Source organism: Colletes gigas, unplaced genomic scaffold (genome assembly GCF_013123115.1).
Source record: "Colletes gigas isolate AHSC1104 unplaced genomic scaffold, ASM1312311v1 Colletes_gigas_Sc00002, whole genome shotgun sequence".
Taxonomy (NCBI): domain Eukaryota; kingdom Metazoa; phylum Arthropoda; class Insecta; order Hymenoptera; family Colletidae; genus Colletes; species Colletes gigas.
The window spans coordinates 4,139,457-4,165,356 of NW_025106631.1; the positions used below are offsets into that span (position 1 = coordinate 4,139,457).

General features: G+C 37.7%; 2 protein-coding genes across 4 annotated transcripts; both read right to left on the reverse strand.

The window, feature by feature from the left end:
* Positions 1 to 463: 463 nt before the first annotated feature.
* LOC122400038 (intraflagellar transport protein 74 homolog) lies at positions 464 to 3,840 on the reverse strand. Of its 2 annotated transcripts, XR_006259329.1 has the most exons (3): positions 3,292 to 3,840; positions 1,386 to 3,183; positions 464 to 1,177 (listed from the first exon to the last, which is right to left on the reverse strand). XR_006259329.1 is itself a non-coding variant. In XM_043401237.1 (2 exons), exons 1-2 carry the CDS (start codon positions 3,669 to 3,671, stop codon positions 1,668 to 1,670), a joined length of 1,896 nt encoding a protein of 631 aa, XP_043257172.1. In that variant the 5' UTR covers positions 3,672 to 3,840; the 3' UTR covers positions 1,310 to 1,667. The 2 variants fall into 2 exon arrangements, 1 of the variants encoding a protein (XP_043257172.1); XM_043401237.1 differs by lacking the exon at positions 464 to 1,177 and having other exon boundaries at positions 1,310 to 3,183.
* A 467-nt stretch (positions 3,841 to 4,307) lies between these two features.
* On the reverse strand, positions 4,308 to 5,796 carry LOC122400932 (protein lin-7 homolog C). Of its 2 annotated transcripts, none has more exons than XM_043402713.1 (6): positions 5,708 to 5,796; positions 5,573 to 5,611; positions 5,350 to 5,391; positions 4,978 to 5,090; positions 4,669 to 4,914; positions 4,308 to 4,594 (listed from the first exon to the last, which is right to left on the reverse strand). In XM_043402713.1, exons 2-6 carry the CDS (start codon positions 5,607 to 5,609, stop codon positions 4,433 to 4,435), a joined length of 600 nt encoding a protein of 199 aa, XP_043258648.1. In that variant the 5' UTR covers positions 5,610 to 5,611; positions 5,708 to 5,796; the 3' UTR covers positions 4,308 to 4,432. The 2 variants fall into 2 exon arrangements, with proteins under 2 accessions (XP_043258648.1, XP_043258658.1); XM_043402723.1 differs by having other exon boundaries at positions 5,573 to 5,631; positions 5,708 to 5,737.
* Between the last annotated feature and the right edge of the window lie 20,104 nt (positions 5,797 to 25,900).

A 25,900-nucleotide genomic window follows, 5' to 3' on the forward strand; every position in this document is an offset into this window, starting at 1 on the left:
GATATTCTACGGGAGTTTATACTGTACAACTTCACGAGAATCCGAGAAAATGTACATAAACATTAGGTTTACGAATCTAAAACATGATCGCGTTTGTAAGTTATTCACGAAATCTACTGTATTGAATTGAGTATAAGATATAGTACATTTATGTAAATATATTTTAAAGACAATACGATGTGTATCGAAACAAATAATTATTTCATAAGGTTTGCGTGTGAAATATCTATCAGAATGAATTTAATGTGTAATCGTTTAATCCATAAGGTTATCGTACTTATCATCATACTTTTATATATATTTATGCTGTAATGTATATTGCGTGTGCGTGACCGTGTCTCAAGTATTTACTTATTTATTTATTACATATTTATCAATTTATATTAATATAAATCATGTTTTTTTTTACATTTTTTACATATTTAACTCTATGATACGTTTTTATCAAATTTGCGTGTCGTGTGCGTGCGTGTGTGTGTGCATACTTTTTATATCGAATATATTTATTTGCTCACTATGATCTGAATTATATCCGGTGGTTTCGTTCATAAATGTACTTATACGTTGCATATTCAAAATTCATGAATATTAACAATCATGTATTTCTCAACACCAAATAATTCGACGTTCTAAAAATGATACAAAATTTTAAACCTAATACAGAAACCTGTCGCTAATGAGTTGGATGTCGATGCGACGTTAAATATCTACTTGAAAAAAAAAGAAAAAATATTTTTCCCCGAATGCACCAAAATTGTAAAAATAAAATTATAAACAGCAAAACCGCAATTTGCGTTGTATTACTATCCTTTCCATGAAATGCGCTATTGTAGAAATTTTTTTAGATTTAATGTTTTTTTTTTTCTTGAAAATGTAAGTATCATTTTCTGGAATAGTCCGCGTTTCATTTTATTGGCTATCGGCATTAAAGGAAATACAAACGAGGTACACTCGTGCTAGCATTTATGTACTAGGTTTCCTGTAAATGTTTCGAATACTTTGATCTATTTGTTTATTGTTTACATTACTTACGAGCGTTGCTTCGGTTCCTCGTAAAATTTGCTTTCGTCTTATAACGTAGCGTGCCCGGCTTCGACAAGTTTCGACAAGTTCATTTTCTGTTGAAGTGTTTTCCCGGAATTACCGCCCTTCTCGGAACTACGACCATCGCTCGTCTCTTATTACCGAAAGTACAAGGTCAGTATCACGAAATAAAGACGTTCTCAACGACTATGAATATTTATGTTCGTATAGTAACATATTACACATGATAGATAGAAAATGCATGTCAAAGATTTTTCATCGTTGCGAGCGTATATTTATGTATCTCGAAATATTATCGAAATAGTCTTTAAACGCAGAGTACGCTATAAAACTATACTTACAAGGCTGGTATTGCAATTTATCAAAGGCAAACTTCCATTGAATTGTCTAGTTCATCGTGTACATTGTCGACGCTATGGTATTTATTCCGTTAGACACGCAAGTACCAGAGAGAGATGACTTGGCGGCAAGGCACGCTGATTGGCTGTAGCGTAATAGCGACGCATGCCTTACACGCGTTGCCATTATTGGCTGAGTCGATCACAACTACAATTCTATCGCGTGATTGAGAATCACACCTAGTATAATAGTATTTATTAAGAACTACAAAAAAACGATTTTATTTAATAAATTATTTTCAAACTTTCTTTTAATATAATATTATAATTAGTTACTGAACTAAAAGTGTTTTCTTTCACTGGGCCATAGTTGCCACGTTCCTTTAGCTTAACAATAAAATTTCTAATTTTTTCATGTTCTTCTGTTAACTTTTCTACTGTACTCTCTAATGTATTAATTTCAGCATATATTTCATTACGTTGTAAATGTTGTTTTATTTCATTATATTCGAGTAGAATTTCTTCGAGTTCTTGTTCATATTTTGATTGCTGTTCTTTTAGTTGATCACACTTTGCTGTTAGCTGTTTTTCTTGTATTGTCAATTTAGTTTTTAGACTGTCTACGTCTTCTAAAACCATTAATTTGTTTTCTTTATTATTTATTTTTTCGTTAAGGTCAGTAAATTCTACTTTAAGTTTCTGCTCTAACATCTTCATTTTACTTAAAATTTGCTGCGACTTTAAATTTTCTTTCCTTAATCCTTCCAAACTCTGATCCTTATTATATTCATTGTGAGAAGATACACTATTCAATATAGCCATTTCATCGCCGCCTACAAAATCTACATCGACATCCAGAATATTTGAAATATCCTTCAAATATTCGATTACCGTTGTCTCTAGTTCGTACAATTTTTTTGTTTCAACCTGTTTATTTTGCTCGAAAGAACACATAAATTGTTCCATGATTTCTTCTCGCTTACGAAGTTCTTTATATTTAATTTGTTTTTCAGATTGGTTGTCCTCTATATCAGTTTCCAACTGTTCAAGTTCCTGTTCTGTTTCTTGAATACGCTTCTTCTTCTCAGTTAATAATGCTTCTGCAGCTGCGATGTCTATATTGTGTTGCTTAATTTTGTGTAATAATTTTTCTTTTTCTTCTTCCGGCGAAATTCTGTGCCTCTCTTCCTGCTGTAGCTTTCCTCTTTTCTCTTCCATTTCTAGAATTTTAAGATGTAACTTAACTGCTTCCTGTTTTAAAGGAGACAGTGCTATTTCTTCCTCCAAAGACATTTGCTCTTTGTATAACTCGTCCAATTCTTGCTGCATTTTATTTGCTTTTTCTTCTAAACTTGCTTTTTCTTTCAACAGCTTATCATATTTCTCTCTTGTATTCGAGTCCATGCTTTCAATTAGCCTTTCTGTTCTCTTCTTTTCGTTCTCTAGTTGTTTTTCTATCCTACTTAATTGTTGTTCCAATTCCTTCCTTTTTTCAAACATATTTTCAATCTGTAATAAACTTTGTTCGTTCTTTGTTGCCAATTCTTCAGTTTCCTGATCAATGACTTCCTTTCCAACGTCGGATGTCATTTTATCTACAACGATATTATAGTCTGCTAACTGCCCTTGCAAAGCTGTCAATTCTGTTGCTAAATCTTTAGCTCTCTTATCATAATGTAGGTAGGTGGCTTTTTCTTTATTTTGATATTCAATATCTTTTGTAATAATGGAAATTTCTTGATTTAATTCCCTTATCTTTAGTTGCATAATACCAATGTAATATCTCTTATCTTGAATTTGTCTATAAATAAAAGTTCAAAATTATAAAATGAAGGGGCCAGAAACTATCGGTACTATTGATCACTTATTACTACGGTGCTCTTAATTTTTGAGCTCAAAATGAATTTACCTTGTCATCGACAATCCTTTGCATGTCCCGGGTCTAACACCTGCTACTCCATGCTGAGTAATTGGTCTTTCCATAATGTTTATATTCATGTGACCTGTGTTTAAATGAGGAGAATTCCTCGATGATGTGGTTAATCGTGAACTGTCAGTTTGTATTGGGTTAAACAAAACTGATGTTGATGGTGGCCTTGCCAGAACATTTTGACCAGGTGTTGCAGGACGATTATTTCCAGAAGCGACGTACGATCCACCCAATTCATTTTTTATTGTTCTGCTAGATCTTTCGAATTTATTTTGCGGTGTAGCTATACCCGTGGACGGTCTCTTCTTTGCACTCGATCTATCCGAAGCACTGTCGTGATTCCAATGCCATTGAGACATTATTATTTCCCGACTTTTAATAAGTGTAACTCTTCAAATGCTATATCGGATAAATTATAAAATAGACCCAATGGATTTGACAGTCGATAAAAGTTCGTGTCATCATAAACGAGGTTGTCATTGGCAACCTGTTTGTCATAGACCTAACATTACAGACGAGGTACAGGATGAACTACAGTGTAAGAAGGAATTAAAAGCATTAGTGTAGATCTTTTAATAATATCGTAATTTGCAAGGCTATCGCCAATAATATTACAATAAAAATATCTTCTAAACTAATGATTTTTTGTTATAAGCGGTTCAGTACTATGCTCCGCTGATAAGAAGTTTCCTAACACGAAGCAGGTCAGCAGGTCTGGAGCAAGAGGTGCGAATTTGAAAAAAAAAACTTTGGGAAATATGAAACGAACTTTCCAAGCCCAATATTTTGAAAAAATATAAGTTCAATTGGCTAAAAATTCACAAGAAACTACACAAACATTTGTAATCGAATAAAATTAAGGAACAGGTCACATTTTATTGTTCAACTTTGATTTTTTTTAAAGCTGTATAACATTTGTATGCAACATTATTTTAAAGACATAAACGACAACAATAGCTACAATAATAGTAAGATTTCATTAAACTTAAGTCGCACATGATCTATAACTTCAAATAGATAAAATTTCGGGTTTATGAATAATGAAGGTAAAATTAAGGTGATTCTAATGTATGTGTGGTTGATCATTAGAAAATAAATAATACGTAATATGTATTTAGATTTATTGCATGTGTTGACGCCTACTGCGTGCTGCTCTCTGCTTATCGAATCGCAATTCCATTTCTTCCAAGACACGCGGAGTATATCGCACAACTAGCTTCACAGAGTTTTGTGCTTGTTTCAGTAATTCTACTGCTTTTTCATGATTTTCTCCTTCAACGCACTAGAGAATAACATATAAATTTAATGTAAGAAAGTAAATTCTAAAAAAATTTGGTTTGTAAAAATAACACTAACCACTCCATTCACAGACAGAAGTTGATCGCCTCGTTTCAAACCACCATGTCGATCAGCAACGCCGCCAGGAATAATTCGTGAAATGTAAATGGGCGAATTTTGCTCTTTACCACCCATTACATTAAAACCAAGGCCTTCCTCTGTTTTTGGTAATTCCACAACTCGCGGGTGTGCATGACCTTCGCTCGCTGCAAAAGCAGCAACCGTAGCTTTTGCCGTGGCTGATGCACGCACATCTTGAGAACCCTGAAATTATTAATATTAGCGTCGCATCGAATAAACTACAATGCATCTGTGCAAGTATAATACCTGAATATCTACAGTCTCATATACATGTTCATACACCTCGCGTACAGCACTGAGAAAATCACTTTGTAAAACTTTTTGTAAGGCAGCTAATTTTGTTGCAGGTACTTCACCTCCTAAAATAGCAAAATGTCTAATCAATATACGTCTATGTGTAAACTTAATTCATTACTAGATAAAATTCTTCAAAATGGTGTAACATACATCTACTTACTTTAATTTTTGGACACTGCAATACTTTCAAGTTTATCACTTTGTTACTTCTTAAATTATTAAAGTATTCATTCACTTGTTTTTTACTATGTTATATATTTCTCAACAAATATTAAACACTGATTCACCAATTCTAACTATATAATACATCTAATTTATTACCTTTTTGCAGTTTATCCAGTAACTCTATGGACCGTTTAACATCTACAAATGAAAAGAATATATATCATATTTAATTTCTATCTAATTAGAATCTAAGGCTACTAGTTAATAAACACACAAAAAATGATATTATACGAAGTTAGTGTTTATTTTTTTTTTTTAAGTACCATTTTTATGGGGTGTATGAAGGCTTTTGCAACTGACTGTATATAATAATAGTTACCATTTGCTAAAGTGAGAGGTTCGCCCATCGCAAGCATGTCTGGAAACAAGTAAAAGTATCTTAAAAGGTACCACATAGAGTAGTTGCATTTTTGCAACGTTATAAAATATAATATAAATAACTTAGGCAACTTACGGGTCTACACTTTACTCTATCTGACTCTGACACGGTCACAAACTGTCATAAAAATACGACAACAATTCGATCTATCGACCAACTACTTTGAACCAAGAATGTAAGATAGCTTGAAAGGTGTTCGAATTTTCTTTTTCAAATATCTTTAGTAATTTAACAGAACCAAAATAATTCCCTATATGGCGAGCCTGTTATAGTTGCATTAATGAATAAAGCAGCTTTATTTTTTTTGCAGTTGTAACTTCTACCTGAGGCATTCTCGAGCACAAATATCAACAATATTATTCGAAACTCAAGGCTTATTCTTTCCTTCGGAAAAACGTCGAAAACTTTCACCCACCTACCGCCTAGCTCGCGATGTCGCTGCTAGTTCACGGTGACGTCATTCGGAACGTGGAATTGGCGCGACAAGACGTGTTTGTAAGACTGCAGTCTTACAGATAATAAGGTACGTATATTTTAGCTATCAACATCTAATTGCTTTTCATTTAATTATTATTACTCTCTGCCACTCTCTAACGGTCCTTTCGTTTAATATTAATACATTTCTATTACGAATTGAATCGAAATCGTGAAGAAAGTTGAATCGGTTTCGTGCATTTTTGCCAACATCATTATATTCCTCTAAATATAATTATATAGAATTTCGTGCAACATATTTCAAGTTCGATCGTTGTTTGTGTGATTGTGTAACAATTCAGTATTAAGATTAAATAAGAAAAGATATAATGAGTTACTAATGGCGTCGGTAGTATGGGTGAAAAATTGGAATTACCTACATTTTACTGTATTTCGATCGCGATTGATTTTTCTGGGCATCATGTTTATAATTAACTTTTTATAAATTTATTGTTACGAAATGTCGCAATTGCACGACTACTTACAGAACTTTAATTTTGCAATATTCAGAATATTTATAAAAATTCAAATATATTTCAAATTCAGTTCAGTCAGTAAGGTTACAATTCTAATATCAAAATAACATTAAATTTAGAAACAAAAAAGAAGAATAGCAAAGCACACGGTGCTTGTTTAACAATTCTTATTTCGCTTTCCAATTTACAGTTCTTCGTTTGTTTCGTTTACACTTTAAAGTTGTAAATAATTTGCTAAAAATCAGTCTATCCGCGGTTTCTGCGCGAGGCATCTCTCGGGTTCGTAATGCAAGCTTCGCGAGATATCGGAGCTCCCCCCACCACGCCGCCTAACTCCCGAGCATTGCCGAGCACGGCGAGCGGCCATCATTCGTACTTTGACGTCGAGACGTATCGGCGTTCCGCGACCGAGGTGCGTATTTCTAACCTGTTGATCTTTCCACCCTTACTACTCGCGTTTTAATTACTATCTCTTGCAATACGGTTTCGATTCAATCATTGCTTAACTGTAACAATCGTTTGTGTACTTTAATGCATCGTTATTTCGTTTCTGTTACAGTCTCTTATTGGAATTCGAAATCAAGGAATAATAAGACTTGTTGAAACCTGTCGAGACGTGTCTGCGTTTCGCGACCAACGAAGTACGTATTCCTAACCTTTTGTTATTTCCTCATTGTAATCAATCATTGTTTAATTATGATTTAATTTGTATTTTATTTCTGTTGCAGTCTCTGATTGAAATTCGACGCCATAGGAAATTTTATTGGCGCGTAAAGGACACCATAATAGATGGCAGACGAGTCGACAAATTGTGGAGGGAATATTGGTAACATTTAAACAATTGTAACAAAAATTAACATTCATATTAATATTTATACATTTTTATTGTAGCTTTATTACGTTCGTTGCAAGCATGATTTTAATTTTATAATCGGTCATTGTTAAGATAAAATATTAAAATCATTAACAAACTTTTTATCTACTTCGATACATATCGAAGTATACAGAAATGGCGTCGGTAGATATTGACGATACATTGGAATACTTTATATTAGACTGTATTCTGATCGCGATTAACTATTTCCGAGTGTTATTTATTTAATTGATCGTTTATTATTTCTTTATGAATCGTTGTAATTGCAATTTGCATATATATTTCGATGCAAGTTTAAGAAAACGTAGAAACCACGTAGTTGGAATATGCTATTAAAGCATAAATAATTAACGAACTTTAATTTTTGCAAATTTCGGAATATTTATAAAAATTATCGGATATTCTCACATTCGATGAAGTAAACATAATCATGCTTACAACTCTAACTATGAAATTTAGTGATATAATATTTATAAATTGAATAATTATTTGTACGTAATTATTCTCGTAGATAATATTTTATCGTTGAAATTCTCATTGATCGAGAATATTTCGCCTTCGTGGCATTGATTTTGTACGGGACAAACTATGTATACAACAGTACTAAGTAAAGCAGTGTTTTCGTTGTCGAACTCTAGCAAGAAGAAAAACAAAAATCGATAGGCAAAGCACAGATGTGCTTGTTGTATTTCTTGTCTCCTGTCCCTTTCTTTTCAGCTCTTTTCTTTCCAGGAAATTTGTTGGCCGCGCGCAATGCGGCCGGTAGACTCGGTGATTGTGCGTAGCAACAAGTTTGTTTTTCGGGGCAAAGTGACCCCAAGCACGTTATCGTTCACGGTGTTAGACAAACGCGAGAATAGAAGCAGTGTTTCTTACGCGGTATTAAATTATTTCCAGAGCATCGTGGCTCTTACTGTTTTGTGAATCGCGATAGTAGAATCATTTGTACGCCGATTTGAATCTTCGGTCGCGGTGATATAATTTAATACTTTGTAATCAAATTAATTATTTTTTCAATTTGAAATTTAAACTCCTCGTTACCGGAATTAGAGTCAGTGCATCACCGAAGAGGACTATTGGGCGATGCTCCACGAGCAAACAATGTAAGTATAAATTTATACTTTGAAATTTTTAATTAAAAATCTCTACAGTTTTGACAATAGATTCTAATTGTTTTCTTACAGTTTTCTTACAGTTTCTGAACATGATCCTGGGAACCAGCAGCAGTACCCGGGGGGGTATCGGGCGGTGGACCACGAGCGAACAACGTAAGTATAAATTTATACTTTGAAATTTTTAATTAAAAATCTCTATAATTTTAACAATAGATTATAATTGATTTCTTATTTTTTTATAGCAGGACCATGCAGGGGGCTCTGATGACTTCCACCGGGCAGCAGCAGCATCATTATGCAGTCATCCCAGAGGCACAAGTTCATCACTCGTGAGTCGCATGCTATTTGTGTTCCTCTGGTCCCCAACCATGTTGTAGGATGAAAGATCCGAATCAACACGGGTGACCAGTTGTATACTTAGTATTTTTGACGAGTTAAGTGACCGCGGGTATGAAAAATACCCATGAGATATATTTTTTTAGTGCAGGCTAGGGTCTTCTTGCACTCGCGTTCTTTAATGTTATCAATAAATATTACGCAATATGATTATTACACAATTTTGATCAAATATACGAAATATGTTTATTAACTTTATATGAATTATATAATCGAGTAGAATATGAATTAATATAATGTGAAAACATTATATTAATCGTACGATTCAGTAAAATATCTTACATTATTAATATAATTATTAAATATTCGTTTTATCGATTAATACATCATACGATGTATTTTACGTGCAAGAAGGCGTTTCGCGAATGGTCGATTTTCAACTCAAAGGAACATGCATGTTAATTTTATTTTTTTAAAAATTTACTTTGACGACAGAATCGACCAAGGTTAATTGAATATTTTGAATAATAATTTAATAAATTTATTTCAATTTGCAAAGTAAATTATTTTATCATGCAATCTTTATTAAAGTCTTACATTTTGAACAATTAAATTTCAGTCACAAATTTTTCTTGGATAATAATATCTTTCGATATTAACGTACTCTGTTGTTGATACATTACATATAACAAGTCGAGTCATTTTAATTGAGAATAGATACCGTTTAGTTAATTATTAATAACCAGTTTTTCTAGTCAGGATTTTCAGGATACTTTTCCGTGTTCGTTGCCTAAGTTCATGCACATGCCCAAGTGTTATTTGCACGAGCGAAGGCAACGGGGCACGATGACTTAGTTTGTAACATTTATAATAATAATTTATCCGTGCGACTGACAATGCTAGTGTATCGTGCACGATGTACTGTCCACATATGTGTGTTTGTGGTTAGGATGTGGAAGTGCATCGTTGCAAAAGTTTATTACAATTCAGATACAGATTTTTTTGACATTGGATTCATAACAATCACAATAATAATATTAAACTTATAGTTATTATTTACTTGGCAATTGTTCGCATTGCATACGCGTCAATAATATTGTAAAATGCATAATGAATTAGCTTTTCGATCTTATATGATCATATATAGAGTATATTTTAATAAAGACTATAGCAGATATATTAAAATGTTTTACATAAATAATAAAAGTACGCAATGGGCACTAGCGTTGTCAGTCCACTGCAAAAACTGGTACGTACACAATTAGAGTATGAATGAGGTTGTGTCCGGGTGTCGGAGGAACCCCGGGGAGTCCTCTCTAGTTTAGGTCGCGCCCGGACATTCAGAATGAGAACCGTGGAGTGTTTGTTTGTGAGATTGAGTTTTGCAATTTTTTAAATATAGGGTTAGGTAGGTAGGTAACTTATTCTCTGGTGTGTGTGTTTAAACCTAAGTAGGTAGGGTCAGGGCAGGACTGTCCACATTAGTAATTCGGGTAGGCGCGTTTTCGCGTGGCAGTTCTGTTCCTGTAGTTACGATTTCGAGAGTAGAAATGTTGCTGATTCAAACGGTGTACTTGTGCTGTTTGTTTCGGCTTTATTTTCGACTCCTCGAATCGCGCGACTCTTAAAGTCGCTCTCTCGCGCTCGCGGTCGTGATCAGGTCCCTTTCGAAACGTTCGTCCCGCTCGAGATGACCACGTTTGCTCTTTCAACAATTCGTATATTGTTGGAAGACTACGTATTGCACGAAATCTCGAGCCCGGTCTTAAGTAAGTTTCAGGCATCGGCAGGACCGCCGAAGAAAGAAAAGGCTCTAAATGAGCTGAAGAGGCCCTGACAAACTGTCTCAAGAGTGGGCTACAACAAATGGCTTTTCATCTTCATCCTCGGATGAGAATGGAAAGTCATTCCTATTGCTACTTTGTCACTTAACTCGTCTGTAGTTGTAGTTAGTTTATTTTTCTGTCTGGCTCACGTATGCATGTACCTGATGGTACATGATTGCACCATACATGCCAGCCATCCCTCCCCATAATTCGCGGTTATGATATACATAGAGTTGCGAATATCCAATAATCGCGTTTGCTTGTAGAGTTGCGAATCACTGTTTTTCGCGTTTTCTTTTCAGGGTAGTGTTGCGCCTTGACACGATACGCGATTGGTTTTTTGCAAACTTAGGTACCGAATGTTTGCTTAAAAATAGCGTTGCGAATTATTGATAAACGCGATTGCTCGTAGAGTTGCGAATTACCATTTTTCGCGTTTCCTTTTCAGGGTAGTGTTGCGAATAATCACGATTCGCGTTGCTTTTTTACTCTTTTATACATATAATGGACATCAACCGCGTTTGCAATTTTCATACTATAAATTAGCGTTGCGATCTTGATCAATCGTGCGATTTTTTCTTTAGCGTTGCGATATTTTCAATGCCCAAATTCTACCCCAATTATAGTACTAGTAGTAGTTAGTTTATTTTGTGGCCAGTACATGTCTATGTACATGTACCAATAGCCCCTGATTAAAGTTAGAGTTGCGAATAATACACAATGTTCGCGTTTGCTCGTAGAGTTGCGAACAAATATTTATCGCGTTGATATATCAGTGTTGCGAATAAATACGATTCGCGATTGTCTTTATGCAAACCTAGGAACCGGACGTTTGCTTTAAAGATAGCGTTTCGAATTATTAGTAAACGCGATTGCTGTTAGAGTAGCGAATTACTATTTTTCGCGTTTGCTTTTCAGGGTAGTGTTGCGAATAATTACCATTCGCGGTTGCTTTTATTGTTACAAGTCGCGTTTGGAATTTTTCTATTATAAATTAGCGTTGCGATTGTTGATTTATCGCGTTGTTGTCCCGTAGTGTTGCGATATTTAAAACGTTTAACTTCATCCCCATATCAGCCACTCTATTGTAGTTTGAAGTAGCTTGATGTAGTTAGTTTATTTCGTGCATGTATGTTTGTATCTACAACCGAAGACGCCAGCACCTGATCCAGCGTTTTTGGGCAACGCGATTTGCATTAGCGTTGCGATACATAAATATATTTCCATTAAAGATAGAGTCGCGAATATACAATAATCGCGTTTGCTCGTAGAGTTGCGAATTCCTATTTTTCGCGTTTACTTTTCAGGGTAGCGTTGCGAATTCCATACGCGATTGCTTTTATCGTTATTTAAGAATAGCGTTGCGAATTAACTGATCGGTTTGCTCTTAGCGTAGCGAATTACTATTTTTCGCGTTTACTTTTCAGGGTAGTGTTGCGAATAATCACCATTCGCGGTTGCTTTTATTGTTAGAAATCGCGTTTGGAATTTTTATATTATAAATTAGCGTTGCGATCTTGACTTGTCGCGTTTTTTATTAATTAGAGTTGCGATTCAATGCCCAAAAGCTGGCCAAAACGTTGGCCACTGCACCAGGATCATCGAGAAGCAAGCTGGGATTCTGCAAAGCCTCGAATGGCTCAACATCGTTATTAAAATTAGTGTTGCGCATGATTGAATATGGGTGCACGCGATTTAATTAATAAAGGAACCCTGTATGGTTCATTTTACGAATAACAAGCACCACTCGCGTATAGTTTTATATTTTATAAATTAGCGTTGCGAAAGAAATCCACTCACGGGTTGTTTTTCTGAATTTATGAGTGGAAAATATACCCTAACTATGTGAAATATATCCTTTTCTTTATATGTTTGCCAATGAAAATACTGCTTGAAAGTACTGTGGTAAATAGACAAATTATTTCCTTTTTCAGAACGTGTTAAAACCTGTAATTTTGATGAATATATTTTTATCACAGCTTTGTGATGCATTTAAAAATGCTGTATCGCGATTAATTGTGTCATAGATTAAATTCATTATTCATATATATATCACCAATTATTCATTATTAGAGTTGATAATTTGTACGGGATATAATAACGTTTTCAACCTAATTGTTATTTATAAATAGTGGATTTTTTTATAAATATTCTGTACTCTTTGCATAAATTAAAGTTTGTTCGCGATCATTGTTTTAATCGATGGAAAATAGAATGCTTGTATCAAAAGGGTATGCAAATTGCAATTCGATATTTCATATTGAGAGTTAATTGCCGCGTAGAATCGACATTTTAGTTCGCTATTGCTTTTTCTGTATGAAACTAATTTAATTTTGAATACAGTCAAATATAATTATTGCAATGTATACGTCTTGAAAAATTGTTTATTTCATAAAGGAAACGGAAAATAAAATTTTCAATCTATTTCGTATTTATCTTAACATTGAGACGAATTTTTTTAAACTTTTTTATATCAATTTTTACTCGTGGAAGCTTCAATTCAAATATTAATTTCATTTTTTCTGTGTTCACTAATACACTTTCATTTCAGCTATTAATCCTTTGAACAAGTTCTTGTTACAGAATATATAATCATCGAAGAATGGACTTGGAAATGGTACACGGATTCCATCTTGATCGCCTTTAGAGAAATATTTCGTACAATTCTATTTATTGTCTGCGTTTATGTTTCAGGGAAACATCGTGGGATTGTCGAAGTCACCAAGAAGAAAATATCTTGTCATATCTTCGTTTTCTATCGGTTATATTTATTGTATATGAGTGTATGTTTTAGAAAAACATCGTGGGATTGATAAAGACACCAAGAAGAAAATATTTCCTCGTATTTCTTCGTTTCCACAGATTGCGTTAGAATATAAGTACAAATGTATATGTATATGTAGATATAAGCGTTCTCCAGCGTTTTATTAAATACTACCAAACCGTGTGCGTAAATTTAAGTGGGAATGGTTAATATTAAGGTACATATTAGTATTCTAATATGCAAGGTCCATACGTGCAGTTGCACATTTTTGGTTGGTTCTTTAGTGTCTTATTAAGCACTGTCATAGTTAAGAAGGAACAGTTAATAGCAAAGTACATATTGGTACTTTAATAATCAGAATTCGTACGTGCGGTTGCACATTCCAATTTTGTTAGGTTTTTCATCTCTTCATCAGAGTTCGTGCGTGCAGTTGCACATTTCAATTTCGTTTCTAGAAAACATGTGTATCATCTCACATGTATTGACATTTTGTTAGGTTCTTCGTCTCTTCATTGGTTAGTTCTTTTAAGAACTCGACCTTTGTAGTTCGTTTCTAACTTTTCGATAGCTGCTCCCTTGGATAGGTATTCGAATTCCTCGCCAAAGGAAGGGTGGTTGGGGCGAGGCTAGGGTGGGTCTCCATACGCAGCAACCTCCTCGCGGTGAGACCTGGGTCATATTATTTACTATGTAATTAATTTTATCGCTTGTTACTGTATAATATAATTATTTAATTATTAATTACATAGTAAATAATATGAGCTAATGGCTGCGTTCTTCCTCGCGTAGTTTAGTATAAATACAGCTTCCTCGTCAGATCCAAAGCGATCGATATCTCGATATTATCAAACCATAATTCTCGTCACATTTAGTTTCAATTCTCATAGTCGATAGCGTTGCAGTTTAATTTTATTTCGAATCAATAACGTTGGATTTTGCCCCGAAACAGTAATAACAGCCTAGAGCAGAGTTTCTAAAATTTCTCTTAGCTTTTGATTCTCCGATTTCTATTTATTTCCGTGATTAAAATAATCGACGATCGGTAAATTCAATTATAAATCCCGCCGTTCCGCTGCAGTCGTATTCTTGTCTGAGTCGGTAACGTTGCGCGTAACATGCAACATGCAGTCGATAAAACAGTCTGCGTTGCAACCGGTTAGTTTATGTCTTGTTCGCGATGATAGGGATCTGGATAGGTCGAGTAATTACCATTCGTCGTTAATTGGCCCGGATAGGTGTCGGATAAAGCATGTAATGGTTTGCGTCGCGTGGATAAACAGGATGGAAACTCGACTGGTAGAACATTCGGCGGTGGAGCACGTTGAGAAATCGATATTATCCAGGTTTACCTCGACCGAACGAGCCCTTGCCGGAACGTTATATTTAGATATAGACCCTTCCCTCGTCATCAAGTGGCAAGGTACAACGGCGGACCTTGCTCGATTGCCCCTGGAAACCGATATTAACGCGGTTAGCGATGCCTCCGCGCGCGTTGTTGGATCTTTGGAGGAGCAGGTTCGCGGCACAATGCGAAATTCAATTCCGTCCACATAGATTTCGGGATATCGCGTGTAACAGCGGCATCTCGGTTCGTTGGATCGTCGACCGTATCTTGACGAACCATTGTGCATTTTTCTACCTTCTTCCATTTGGCGATTTTATCTTCGTTTTCTTTTTTTCGCTCAAATTTTCCGCTCGAATCTTTCTCGAGTCATCGATCGTTTAAAAAACGTGGGTAGAAGATTCGCAAACGATGCAGCATAAAAGATTTCAGTTCATAATCTTCGCTTGCTGCGAAGCTTCTTCAAAGAAACCGAAAGCACGCGCATTCCAACGCACCTTTAGGAAAGTAAAAGCGCCTTCGTGGACCGTAGAGAACGCGGAGTAACGTTTCAGACTTTAAATTTTATCAGAGTACGCGTCGCGTTCCAATTTCATCGTTTTTTTTCCTCCCCCCGGAATCATCCGTGACCGATATTAGAATCTCAAAGCATAATGGCTCGTATGCACGCGTTTCCACGCAAGCCAAAGCAGATATTGCGGCGTTCGATTCTACGTTCCACCTTCGCCGATACTTTGAGTATCGTATATCGCAATAGTGAATATTTGCTTTCATACGTACATACGCGGACGGCTGCGGTTTCAGGACACACGAGAAATCACGATCAAGAAAGCGGTACGATTCGCGTTACCAGGCATTTCTCTTTCGCGGCGTGTTCGAACCGTGAAAACCTCCGCGGGGTGTTACCATGAAAGGATTTAGGACTTAGGGGTCGTATAATACTCTCCCTACACGTAGACGCGGGTAACAAACGGTTGGGTAACGTAGTTTGGAATATACAGGATGTTCGGCCAACCCTGGAAAAAATTTTAATTCTAGGGGCCAAAATAAGACGAAAATCAAGAATACCAATTTGTTGACGGGGGCTTCGTTAAAAAGTTATTAACGTTTAAAGTTCCGCCTGTATTGAATTTTTTTCTCGAAAGCGGGTAGGATTTCGGGGGTATGCCTATTGACCAAAAATTATTATAATCGACCCCAGCAACCAAAAATAATTTTTTTAGAACGATTTGAAATTTTTGAATTTTGTAGAAAAATTTCACACCTTCTCAAATTTTTTTCTAGAAAGTGGGTAGGATTTCAGGGGTATGTCTATTGACCAAAAATGATTATAATCGACCCCAGCAACCAAAAATAATTTTTGTAGAACGATTTGAAATTTTTTTTTCTGTCGAAAAAGTTCACACCTTCTCGAATTTTTTTCTAGAAAGTGGGTAGGATTTCGGGGGTAACTGTAATGACGAAAAATAATTGTAATTGACCCCCGCAACCGAGAATAATTTTTTTAGAACGATTTGAAATTTTTTTTTCCGTCGAAAAATTTCACACCTTCTCGAATTTTTTTCTCGAAAGTGGATAGAATTTCAGTGGTATGTGTATTCACCAAAAATGATTGTAATCGAGCCCCGCAACCGAAAATAATTTTTCCAGAACGATTTGAAACTTTTGAATTTATTTGTTAATAACTTTTTAACGAAGCCTCCATCAACAAATTGGTATTCTTGATTTTCGTTTTATTTTGGCCTCTAGAATCCCTCGTTAAAATTTTTCCCAGGGTTGGCCGAACACCCTGTATATCTGCCCTAACCATATGTTAAAACAGAAGATAGTCATTCAAAGGAACACATCAAAATCATCAGAGATGAAAATAAAAATAATATAACGTTGCAATTGTACACAGTCGATTGGAAAATGGCTAGAAACAGTAATTTTTCGTTAGAACTTTCGTTGGATGTTTTGATAATTTTCAAACATCGAAAGCAAGTTTGCATCTTCCGTGGCTTCTCTGGAAATCTTGTTATCTCGTTCTTTTTTATCACTCGGTGCGATAAAGTTTCAAAATTCGATATCAGTCTTCGTGGCAACCCTTGTGTCGCGGTATACCGAAAAATAAGGAAATAAGAACGTCAGTTCTGAACGATAGTATATTTTCTCGACGTTTCGACCAACTTATGGTAGTCGTCTTCAGGAAAAAAAATATATATTATCCCCCACGGGATTTCCCTTGTCACCACTGTATAGCTTATGTTGTGACGGAGGATCTGGAGGTTTCGAGCATTCGATAAGTTAAATTTCAAACCATTTGTTCCAGTAATAGATAACAACGGTACAAAGAAAATATCAACTTGGACGTTTCGATCGGTGACCGTAATAGCAACCATCTAATTACGAAACTTTGACGCAGTCTCTATTCCCGATCGATATCGATCAGAGCTTGCTACGAGAGAATAGGTTTGAGAAAGTTTTCAGCCATAAATTACCGAACCAATCTAATTTTCATGACTATAAATACTCGAATCTACATCTTTAATTTTGTCCATCCGTCCGTAGACCTTCCTTTTTCCAATACCATTGTCTTTCCTTGTCTCTTACAATCTATTTTCACACGCTATATTTTCATCGTTTATAGAGTGTGTATTTTTCCTCGAAGATCCTTCGAAGCTGTTTTTATTTCTTTCTTTGGCTCCAATATAATATTGAATTTTAAAAACTTCTCTGAAAGCAATTCCTTCGATTCTTCTCGACGATACTAACCTCAATGTTTACGTTCTACTTTAATGATACGGCGCATACGCGTTTTTATTAATAACACGTAGGGTGCCAAGGAGGACGTGTATACATATACGGTCAATGAATGAAAAGCTTCTCTTTTTTTTTTCTCCGGGGTAGTTTTCCGGTTTTCGCTGTATTGAAAATTTATTCGAGACAATGGTACCATTTTTTTCCCCCCATTCTCGACCTATACTATGAGCAACCAGTGTCCCTAATGACGCATCTGTACCGAAATTAGGCGATACTCTCCATCGTATTTCGTTTTCAACGCACGAATCGCGAGTGTAACAAATCCGCTCACGAATATTCGCGGCGTCATCGGATCCCGTGTTTTTTCCCCGTTGTTTTTCGCGGTCTATATACGCACGCATCGAACATCGATTCACGTTGTATCGTGCACACCGGGCGTCTAAAAACAAAGACGAACGAGCGTCCGGGAACCTTCGTACAAAATTTATGCGGTACAGCGAACAGAATTATACCGAACAGCGTTATTTTTTTTCGCGTTTTAATGAATAATACATGCCCTCGAACATTGCACGCAAAATTCCTGACGATCAAGAGTTTGCATTTTCGACTCCCGGTACATACGAGGCGTAACGTGGATCGTAAAATAGCCTCCCTCTTTTATCGACGGATGAAGAATCGAACGTACGCTTCGAAAGTCGTTATCCCGTCGTGCGATATTCTCTTCGAATTTTTACATTGCACAGGGATACATAGTTCTGCTCGAAAATGAGAAACATTGGTAATACCATTGTCGAGATCAGCGACAAAATTGGACTTTTCGTGTTAAAGAATCGTATTACATTCTTGCAAATCGAATATGCGACGCTATTCGAAATTGTATTCGATTTGCAAGAATGTAATACGATTTTTTAATACGAGAAGTCCAATTTTGTCGCCGATCTTGCAATTCGTCGATACATTCCCATCGCGAACGCGTTCGACGTCGATTCGCAAGATGAAAACAACGGGCTGAGACGATCCCTCGAATCGAGTTAGAATATCGCAAAGAATCGATCGATTCATTTCGAGAATCAACTCTCGAGTTTAAGAGAATCCCACCACGTTTCGCGTCGTTGCAAACGCAAATTCTAATAATAACGTTTTAAATTAGAATGCCTCGTCAATTAGCGACCGACGGGAATTGAAAATTACGCGATTGCATTCGGAATACCGTTGGCCTTCGCGGGTGGTCAGCCAATATTCGATAGGAACGATTCGAAACGCGACCTACATTGATTTCCCGGGTCCCGAATATGGATCATCCGTCTGGTCGGCCTTAGAGCGCGATGTATCGTGCCGTTTTCGGCCAAGTCTGGCGACAGGGTGCGTCACAGCGCAGCAGATCGACGGGGCTGAAATCGAAGCATAGAAGTCGGATCGAATCGGCGCGGCCGGTGCGCCAGCAACAGGCGACTCCTGGCTTCCCGGAACAGCTACGGCGTCCGCTGGTATATGCGCCTACTACGCGTACATAGACATTGCTACCTGAAAAGCTGCACGATATGCCTCCTCTGATGTATTGATTGGAAGCTGGGGCTACAGGTGGCTTTCTGGCGCCTGCGCCGTCCACGGATATGAATAAGCTCTCGTTTCCTTATTAAAATCCCCCATGAGCTCGCTCGAGTAATCGTTACCTCGGCCCGAATCTACGTATATCTTCCGTCTTCTCTCTTTCTTTGCCTCTCTGCACCTCGACACCACGATCCTTACCCTTTCCCCCAGTTCCCACGACTTTCGTTAATTTCCATAAAATACTATAAATAATCAACCGTCCTTTTGGTACGGTCTATTCGTACGTTCGAGTTTCTTCAAATTTTTCTACTCGATCTTCGATACAGTAATGATTCGTAAAATGAACATCGTCTCGGAGATCGACATGTTCATTTTTCGTACAGCCTCCTCCCCAGTTTGGGAGGCATAGAAATGTTCAATTTACGAATCACGTCTCGGGGGGGTTCGTTTTAAGAATCATCACTGTGAGAGTTGCATGATGCAAGTACGTATCTCATAGGTTTGCACCATTTTGGTATAAATACGATCGTGACCGTCTGAGATAAAATTATTTATAAAGAGTATCTAGCAATGTTTACTCACTAAATTGGAAGTATTGCAAGGATGAGAAATTTCTAACACGGGTTTTCGAAATCCTCTGTCGCTAACCTCCGAGCGTCGACCAAAAATGTTATCAATTTCGTTTCTTCCGACGTAGAACTTCCGATAGAAGTTTGCATCGTCCGATATTTCTTTGTCAACTGTAATTTAATCGAATTAGTCCCGGACGATGGGTTCCTCTTATTTCGTAGTTCTTTTAAAACTTTTCGATAAGGAGCCCGAGCAAACTTTACAGGTCTCACTTAAACTTTTCATCGCGCTACATCGGAGGATCTTTTTCAGCGAAATGAAATTCTAACTTTTCGACCAAATCCATCCCCTCCCTCGCGTAGGTCAAAACGAACTATGGAAACGATCGTTTACTTTTCTTCAAATTTATAAATATGGTCGTGCACCCTCTTTACTCGACTCCTGAAATAATCTCAAGCTTTCATAAAAGTTTAGTTTTATATATTGAGTCGGAGACAGAAAGAAATATAAAAATCAACGATTCGTTAAAATTTTTATTTCTATTCTTTTCTCAGTAATTCGTTCATAGTACTCATAACGCCACACGAACTTATTTACAGCTAATGGATATGTAAATGACAATGGCTGTCCGTTAGATTGTATAATGTAATAACTAAAGAGGTAGTTTTGAATTCATGGTCGCCAGTATATCTGCGTCGAGGCACGTGGCAATTTGTTGCTTCTGCTTTGGCCCTGGCTGGGGTTCCATTTTATTATTTCCTTTATCCTTGCATATTCTTATCGCGTAACGTTCCCACTCCTTTTCCATCGTGTTGCAACTATACTTTCAAGATCGAGTTATCCATAAAAGATATGCGTAATTTTCTCCAGATTCATCCCGCATACCTCTTCGCGGAACAAATAAAAATTATACTTCTCGATCGCGAGTCTATCTCCGCTTTTGCATCAAAAGCTCCCGCGATTTCGACGACCAGGTTTCCCCCAGGAATCCTTTTGTTTTTTAATTAACAACGAGTTTCGAAAGTAACCGTCGGAGTTTCCGGCGGAGAAACGCGACAAAGTGCTCGGTGGCGCTGGGATGGAAAGCAACGGGGGTAGCAACGATGTCAAGTTTCGCAACGGGCGAACGAGAACGACCAAGCCCCGGGCACCGAAATGAAGAATGTTGTTTCGAACCTTCGCGCCCCGACGGACCATCGATCTTTCGTTGCTCCTCGTCGAACGGGGCGAAGCGAGCTTCGTTTTCGCGTGAAACTTCCGTTCTCCACGGCGCTCTTTGGGAGCAGCTGGGACGTCTGGCGTCGCGATGGACCGTATCCGGAGACACATGAAAGATTCACGAGTAACGCGAAGACGCCACGCCACGTCGTTCTCTCTCCTGGCAACTTTTTAATTAGATGATCGAGCCGAGTGTTTACCGCGCCCGGTTATCCTCAACTCCCTCCGCGCGATAAAAGGGGATGAATTTTGAACGCCGCGAGCGCACGATCGATCGTCGTTTAGGGGTTTGGAATCGATCATGGACCATTTCGACTCTCTTTTACAGTTTTTATCGTTTACCGCGCGTGGACGAAATTCTTTCAAAGACAGAACTTTCGTTCCAGGGATTGATTTGTTTCGTACTGTCATGCCGTAGGCCCCTATTAAAATAAATATTACTCATAGCGATAAGGTTAGTCATAAACGATACACTAAGTAGATGACGAACTGGTTGACTCCTTTACGGGTAAAAACAAATGCGTCTAGACCTAACTCGACTGTACCTAAACGAAAAATTATAAAAGCTCCGGGCTCATTTTCGCGTCTGATTTTGTAAGAAGTGCATCAGTGTTCAGTCTCCGACTAAACCTTAGAGTATATCCTAATATCTTTGTCCGAGTGCTTGAACCCTTTCCAATCAAAATCATTCTAATATTGTGACGTCGGAACTATTTGGACGAGTCTGCTGATTCGAAGTCACGAGTTGAAATTTATTATAATTCCCCGAATCTCCCGCTCGGTTTGATTAACAGTGTAATAGATTATCGGAGTCGAAATCGTTTTTGAGATACGGGGAGTCGATCGGATAATTATGCGCAGTCGACCGGAAAATTCGTCGAACATTCGTTTCCCCCGGAACAATTTAATTAATTACTCGGGGGCTGATTGAAATTTCAAAATCGAGCCGCTGCTGGAATCGGCTCGGATACTCGCGCGGGGCGTAAAGTTCTATAATTCCGTGCTTGGACCGTTTTCAGGAATCAAATTCAAGTTTTATCAGGTTCCATTATCGTTAAACGAAACAAGCAAGCAGGGACGCAAGGTTTGAACGCGCAGAATGATTTAGTGTGATTCTTGCGATTGGGAGTATTCTTGGTATGCGAAGACAAATTGGAAGGGAGTAAATTAAACGAATGGATAGGAGTCTTTGAGGCAAGGACGTCGTAGACAAGACAGCCGAGACGTGGAATCCATCTTTGCCGCGTGTTCAGCCAGCCAGAATGTTGGGGCAGAGGAATAATGCGATGGAATTTACGGGAACTGTAGCAAAAACTTTGTTCCTGATAAACAAGAGTGCTTTTTATCGAGACGATTAGTATCACGGCTTATCCGGTATTATTTGCCCCCCATTACGCGTCCAACGCGACAAAGACCACGACGCGTTATTTGTATCGATTTTCGGGTAGATCTTGGTTTTACAACCTACAGGTCCATCTTAATACAAAAGTTGAACGTAATTTTCCGTCTTGAATTTCCAGTTTCTTTACGAAAAGTCCACGGTTAATTAAAGTGCGGAATTTCTTCTCTAGGAATATGAATATTTCATCCGGGGTGTCTCAAAGCTCGTATCTTGGCTTACTTTTGTTTAATACCTTCATTAATGATATTTCTAAAGTTTTGTCTTCGGTAGGGGAATTTATTCTGGGCGCTTTTTGTGATTATAACTCCAATTAAATAGACTTTGAATTTAAAATGTAAGCGTATTGGGATTGAAAATATACGACGTTTCGCCTTTCCACGGATATGGATTCTATTATAATATAAAATTACAAGAAAACGGTTTTGCAAGTTTCCGAGTAACGGATGATGCTTGGAAAGATAAACTGGAGCCATAAACCATATTGCGGATGTCAAACAAAGAAACCACCAAAGATTGGAAAGGTACGAGGTCACCGTGGGTGAATGAAACACGACGAGGATGATACGTGAAAGACGTAAAGGTAAAAATGTAGGACGACACGGCACTATGACGGTCTAAACACCTAGATAGGTGAAATGTTACATGACGCTCGAGGAAAGGTTGCATTGTACGGAGAGTTCAATCGTGATACTAAAGGGAAGTAAGTTACATGGATGGGAGTTAGAGCCAACAACCAACACGGAGGATTTGAAGGGATTTATTCGCAAACTATGCAAGATGCACAAAGATGAAAGCATACGAAGGTGATCTACTATCTTGCACGCGCCAGACTTAGGCCAACGAGGATCATAAATCTCGAACAATCGGGTTTGCGATGTTTTCACCCGTCGATGATCCCCACGAGGGCGCAATCGTTGACATAATAAATCAAAATCTTACGTTTCGACCCTATTGAATATACATACACGGATTTTTATAAAATATGTTCGCGTAGCTTGACGTTAAAATATACTACGTTCCCTTGGAGCAAGATATAACGTTCTCTAAATGTTGCTTAAATTGGAAAATGTCTTAAGGGCATCGTCGTTTGGGGATATTATTTGTTTCCCAGCAAATACTTTGAAACAAAGGATAAGAACGATGTTCTTCGGCTGGAAATATTTCAGCCGCAGAACGTTTCGTTCGGAAAACGCATTTTTCAGATGTTGAATATTCCGAGCATACGCCGGCGAGTTAAACTTACTCGGAAAGTACTCGAAACTGTTACGCTCGAATTTCTTTTCTATTTTCAACGCGTCGCAAAACGGTCTCGAATAGCGAGGGAAACCCGAGCCGTCGAAAATTTCCTCTTTAAAGGACCGTTTCAATTTAAATCGAATTTTCAGTACAGGTAGCGAGAGCAAAATTTCCCCTCACGAAGAGTCACTTTTAAGGGTTTACCGATGTAAACAAGGATAAGCGGATGTAACAGGCGTCAAGTAACGCTCGACCAATTAATTTTTCATGCTCTCGACTTTGTTGTATCAAAGACGAGTTAACGTCTTCCGTTAATGCAGTTGTTCGCGAATATTTTGCCCGACTCTGGTACCACTGGTGTAATTTCGAGTGTAAAAGATAAGTCGCGATCACCGAATAAATATTCCCTTTCGTAGTTTTCGAGAAGATTAATTTTTAGGTTAATTTTTGTACGCTCGGTGGGAAAAATAGAGCCGCGAGATTGTTGTTCGCGCTAATGACGGTGTATAAATAACAGTGAGAGTAAAATAACGTTGCGGCGGAGCCGAGCGAGCGCGTAGCCGAAATTTAAAAAATAGTATTATATCTGAAATAATAGAGCGTAACATGTACAAAGTAGCTCGCAACAGTTTGTACAACGACGCGAAGAAACGTTGTACGCAGAATGGAGACGATTCAGCAGATTGTTAATTCGTAGTAAAATGTTTGCATATTTACGGAATTCGTAATTATTATTTATCGGTAATTTATATAGAATTTGAAAGTGGACAGACGTGTTTCGTTGCATTCAATTTTTCTGACATTTTCGAGGCAAACGCGTTAGGCCAGGCATCGTTAAAAATTCACGCGGTTTATTGTCTATAAATTTGATCTGAAACTTTCGTAATCGGGGGAAAGTTTTCTTCCCCGTACGCGAGGGAAATTTGTCGGACGAACGAGGGGGTGCGCGTTCCGGTGAATCGTTTAGAAAATTTTTTAAATACTTGCAACGCTTCTTTGGAAAATTATCATTCCTTTCCGCGTCGGAATACGCTGTTCCCGGGTCGCGTGATTTTAATGGAATTTACCATAGCCATCCATTCATTTTGGTTTTGCATGCAGGATGCGTGGAGAAACTGGGCTAAGCGCTCCTTAGGCGAAGATAGAGAACGCTGCGAGTGAAAAGTATTATATCATTTAATATAAATTATTCTTATTTTTCGAAATACGCGCGGACATACACGAAATATGATAATTATTACAGTCGTAGATTCATCACCTTAATTGATAGAAACTGAATAATCATAGACACGTTAAATTCGAAATTTGTTCGAGTTGACGTTCCTCTTATTTCCCGTGGAGTCTTCATATATCGCAATTGTCTGGAAACAGTGGCGTAGCAAGATCGTAGATACCGTGGCTGTCCAAACAATGCTTCCCTATTACGAATGTGGCCGCTGGGGCCTCTTATTTTCATACTTTCTTTCTAGAAGTGCTAGCCTTACGTTGTATTTGCGTAGGTTCGCGTGTACCGTGACACTCTTGCAAGCTGCAACTTCTTTAAAAAAAAAAGACGTTCAAGTTTAACGTGACGTCTCGCTATGGATATTCGTTACAACACGCGTTGCAGTTGTTCTGAAACAGTGGCGTAGGAAGATCGGTAAATACCAGTGGTTGTTCGAACGATACTTTAGCCAATATGGCCGCTTGGGGCCCGGTACCTCCATCTTTTCTTTTTCGATAGATGGTACTGGGTACTTTTACCTTACATTTCCAAGTTGTGACTCTTTCAGACAATCTTAGAATCACAAAATGACAAAACAATAGCGTGCCAAAGATGCCAGATACAGTGGTTGTTCCTCGACAAATACGATTCTTATTTCTCTATTTTCGGCGTGTCAACCAGTGGTAGATGGGGGTACAGGTACTTTTAGCTTGTATTTGCGTGGATTTGGTCACGTTTTACGCTCAAATTGTACCAAAACAGTGACGTGTCAAGGATTGCAGACACAGTGGCTGTTGAAGTAACGCTTTTCCTCGGGAATACGATTCTTATTTCTTTGTTTCCGGATGGGGTACAGGTACTTTTAGGTTGCAGTTGCGTGGATTTAGTCGCGTTTCCCGGTGACACCGTTACAAGTTGATCCATTCGCGTCTCGGCCCTTCCGTTCCGCTACCAGCCGCAGGAAAACCGCCAGCGATCTCCGTTCTGTCCCCCCGTTGATCGTTCGCCGTGTGTACACGTAAACGCAGAGGGGGTTGGAGAAGCACGTCTGCGCGATGCGCGTCGAGAGTGGAGCGAGCCTCTTTCGCGGCCGGTCCGACGTGCTTTTCCACCCTCGACGACAGTCCTGCCGCACCGC

Coding starts and splice junctions, on each gene's coding strand:
- LOC122400038 (XM_043401237.1), bottom strand. CDS start 3,671: ATGTCTCAATGGCATTGGAATCACGACAGTGCTTCGGATAGATCGAGT. Junction 3,184..3,291: donor AAAGGATTGTCGATGACAAG/GTAAATTCATTT, acceptor TTTTATTTATAG/ACAAATTCAAGATAAGAGAT.
- LOC122400932 (XM_043402713.1), bottom strand. CDS start 5,609: ATGCTTGCGATGGGCGAACCTCTCACTTTAGCAAATG. Junction 5,091..5,349: donor ACTGGATAAACTGCAAAAAG/GTAATAAATTAG, acceptor TTGCTATTTTAG/GAGGTGAAGTACCTGCAACA. Junction 4,595..4,668: donor TTCTGTCTGTGAATGGAGTG/GTTAGTGTTATT, acceptor GTTATTCTCTAG/TGCGTTGAAGGAGAAAATCA.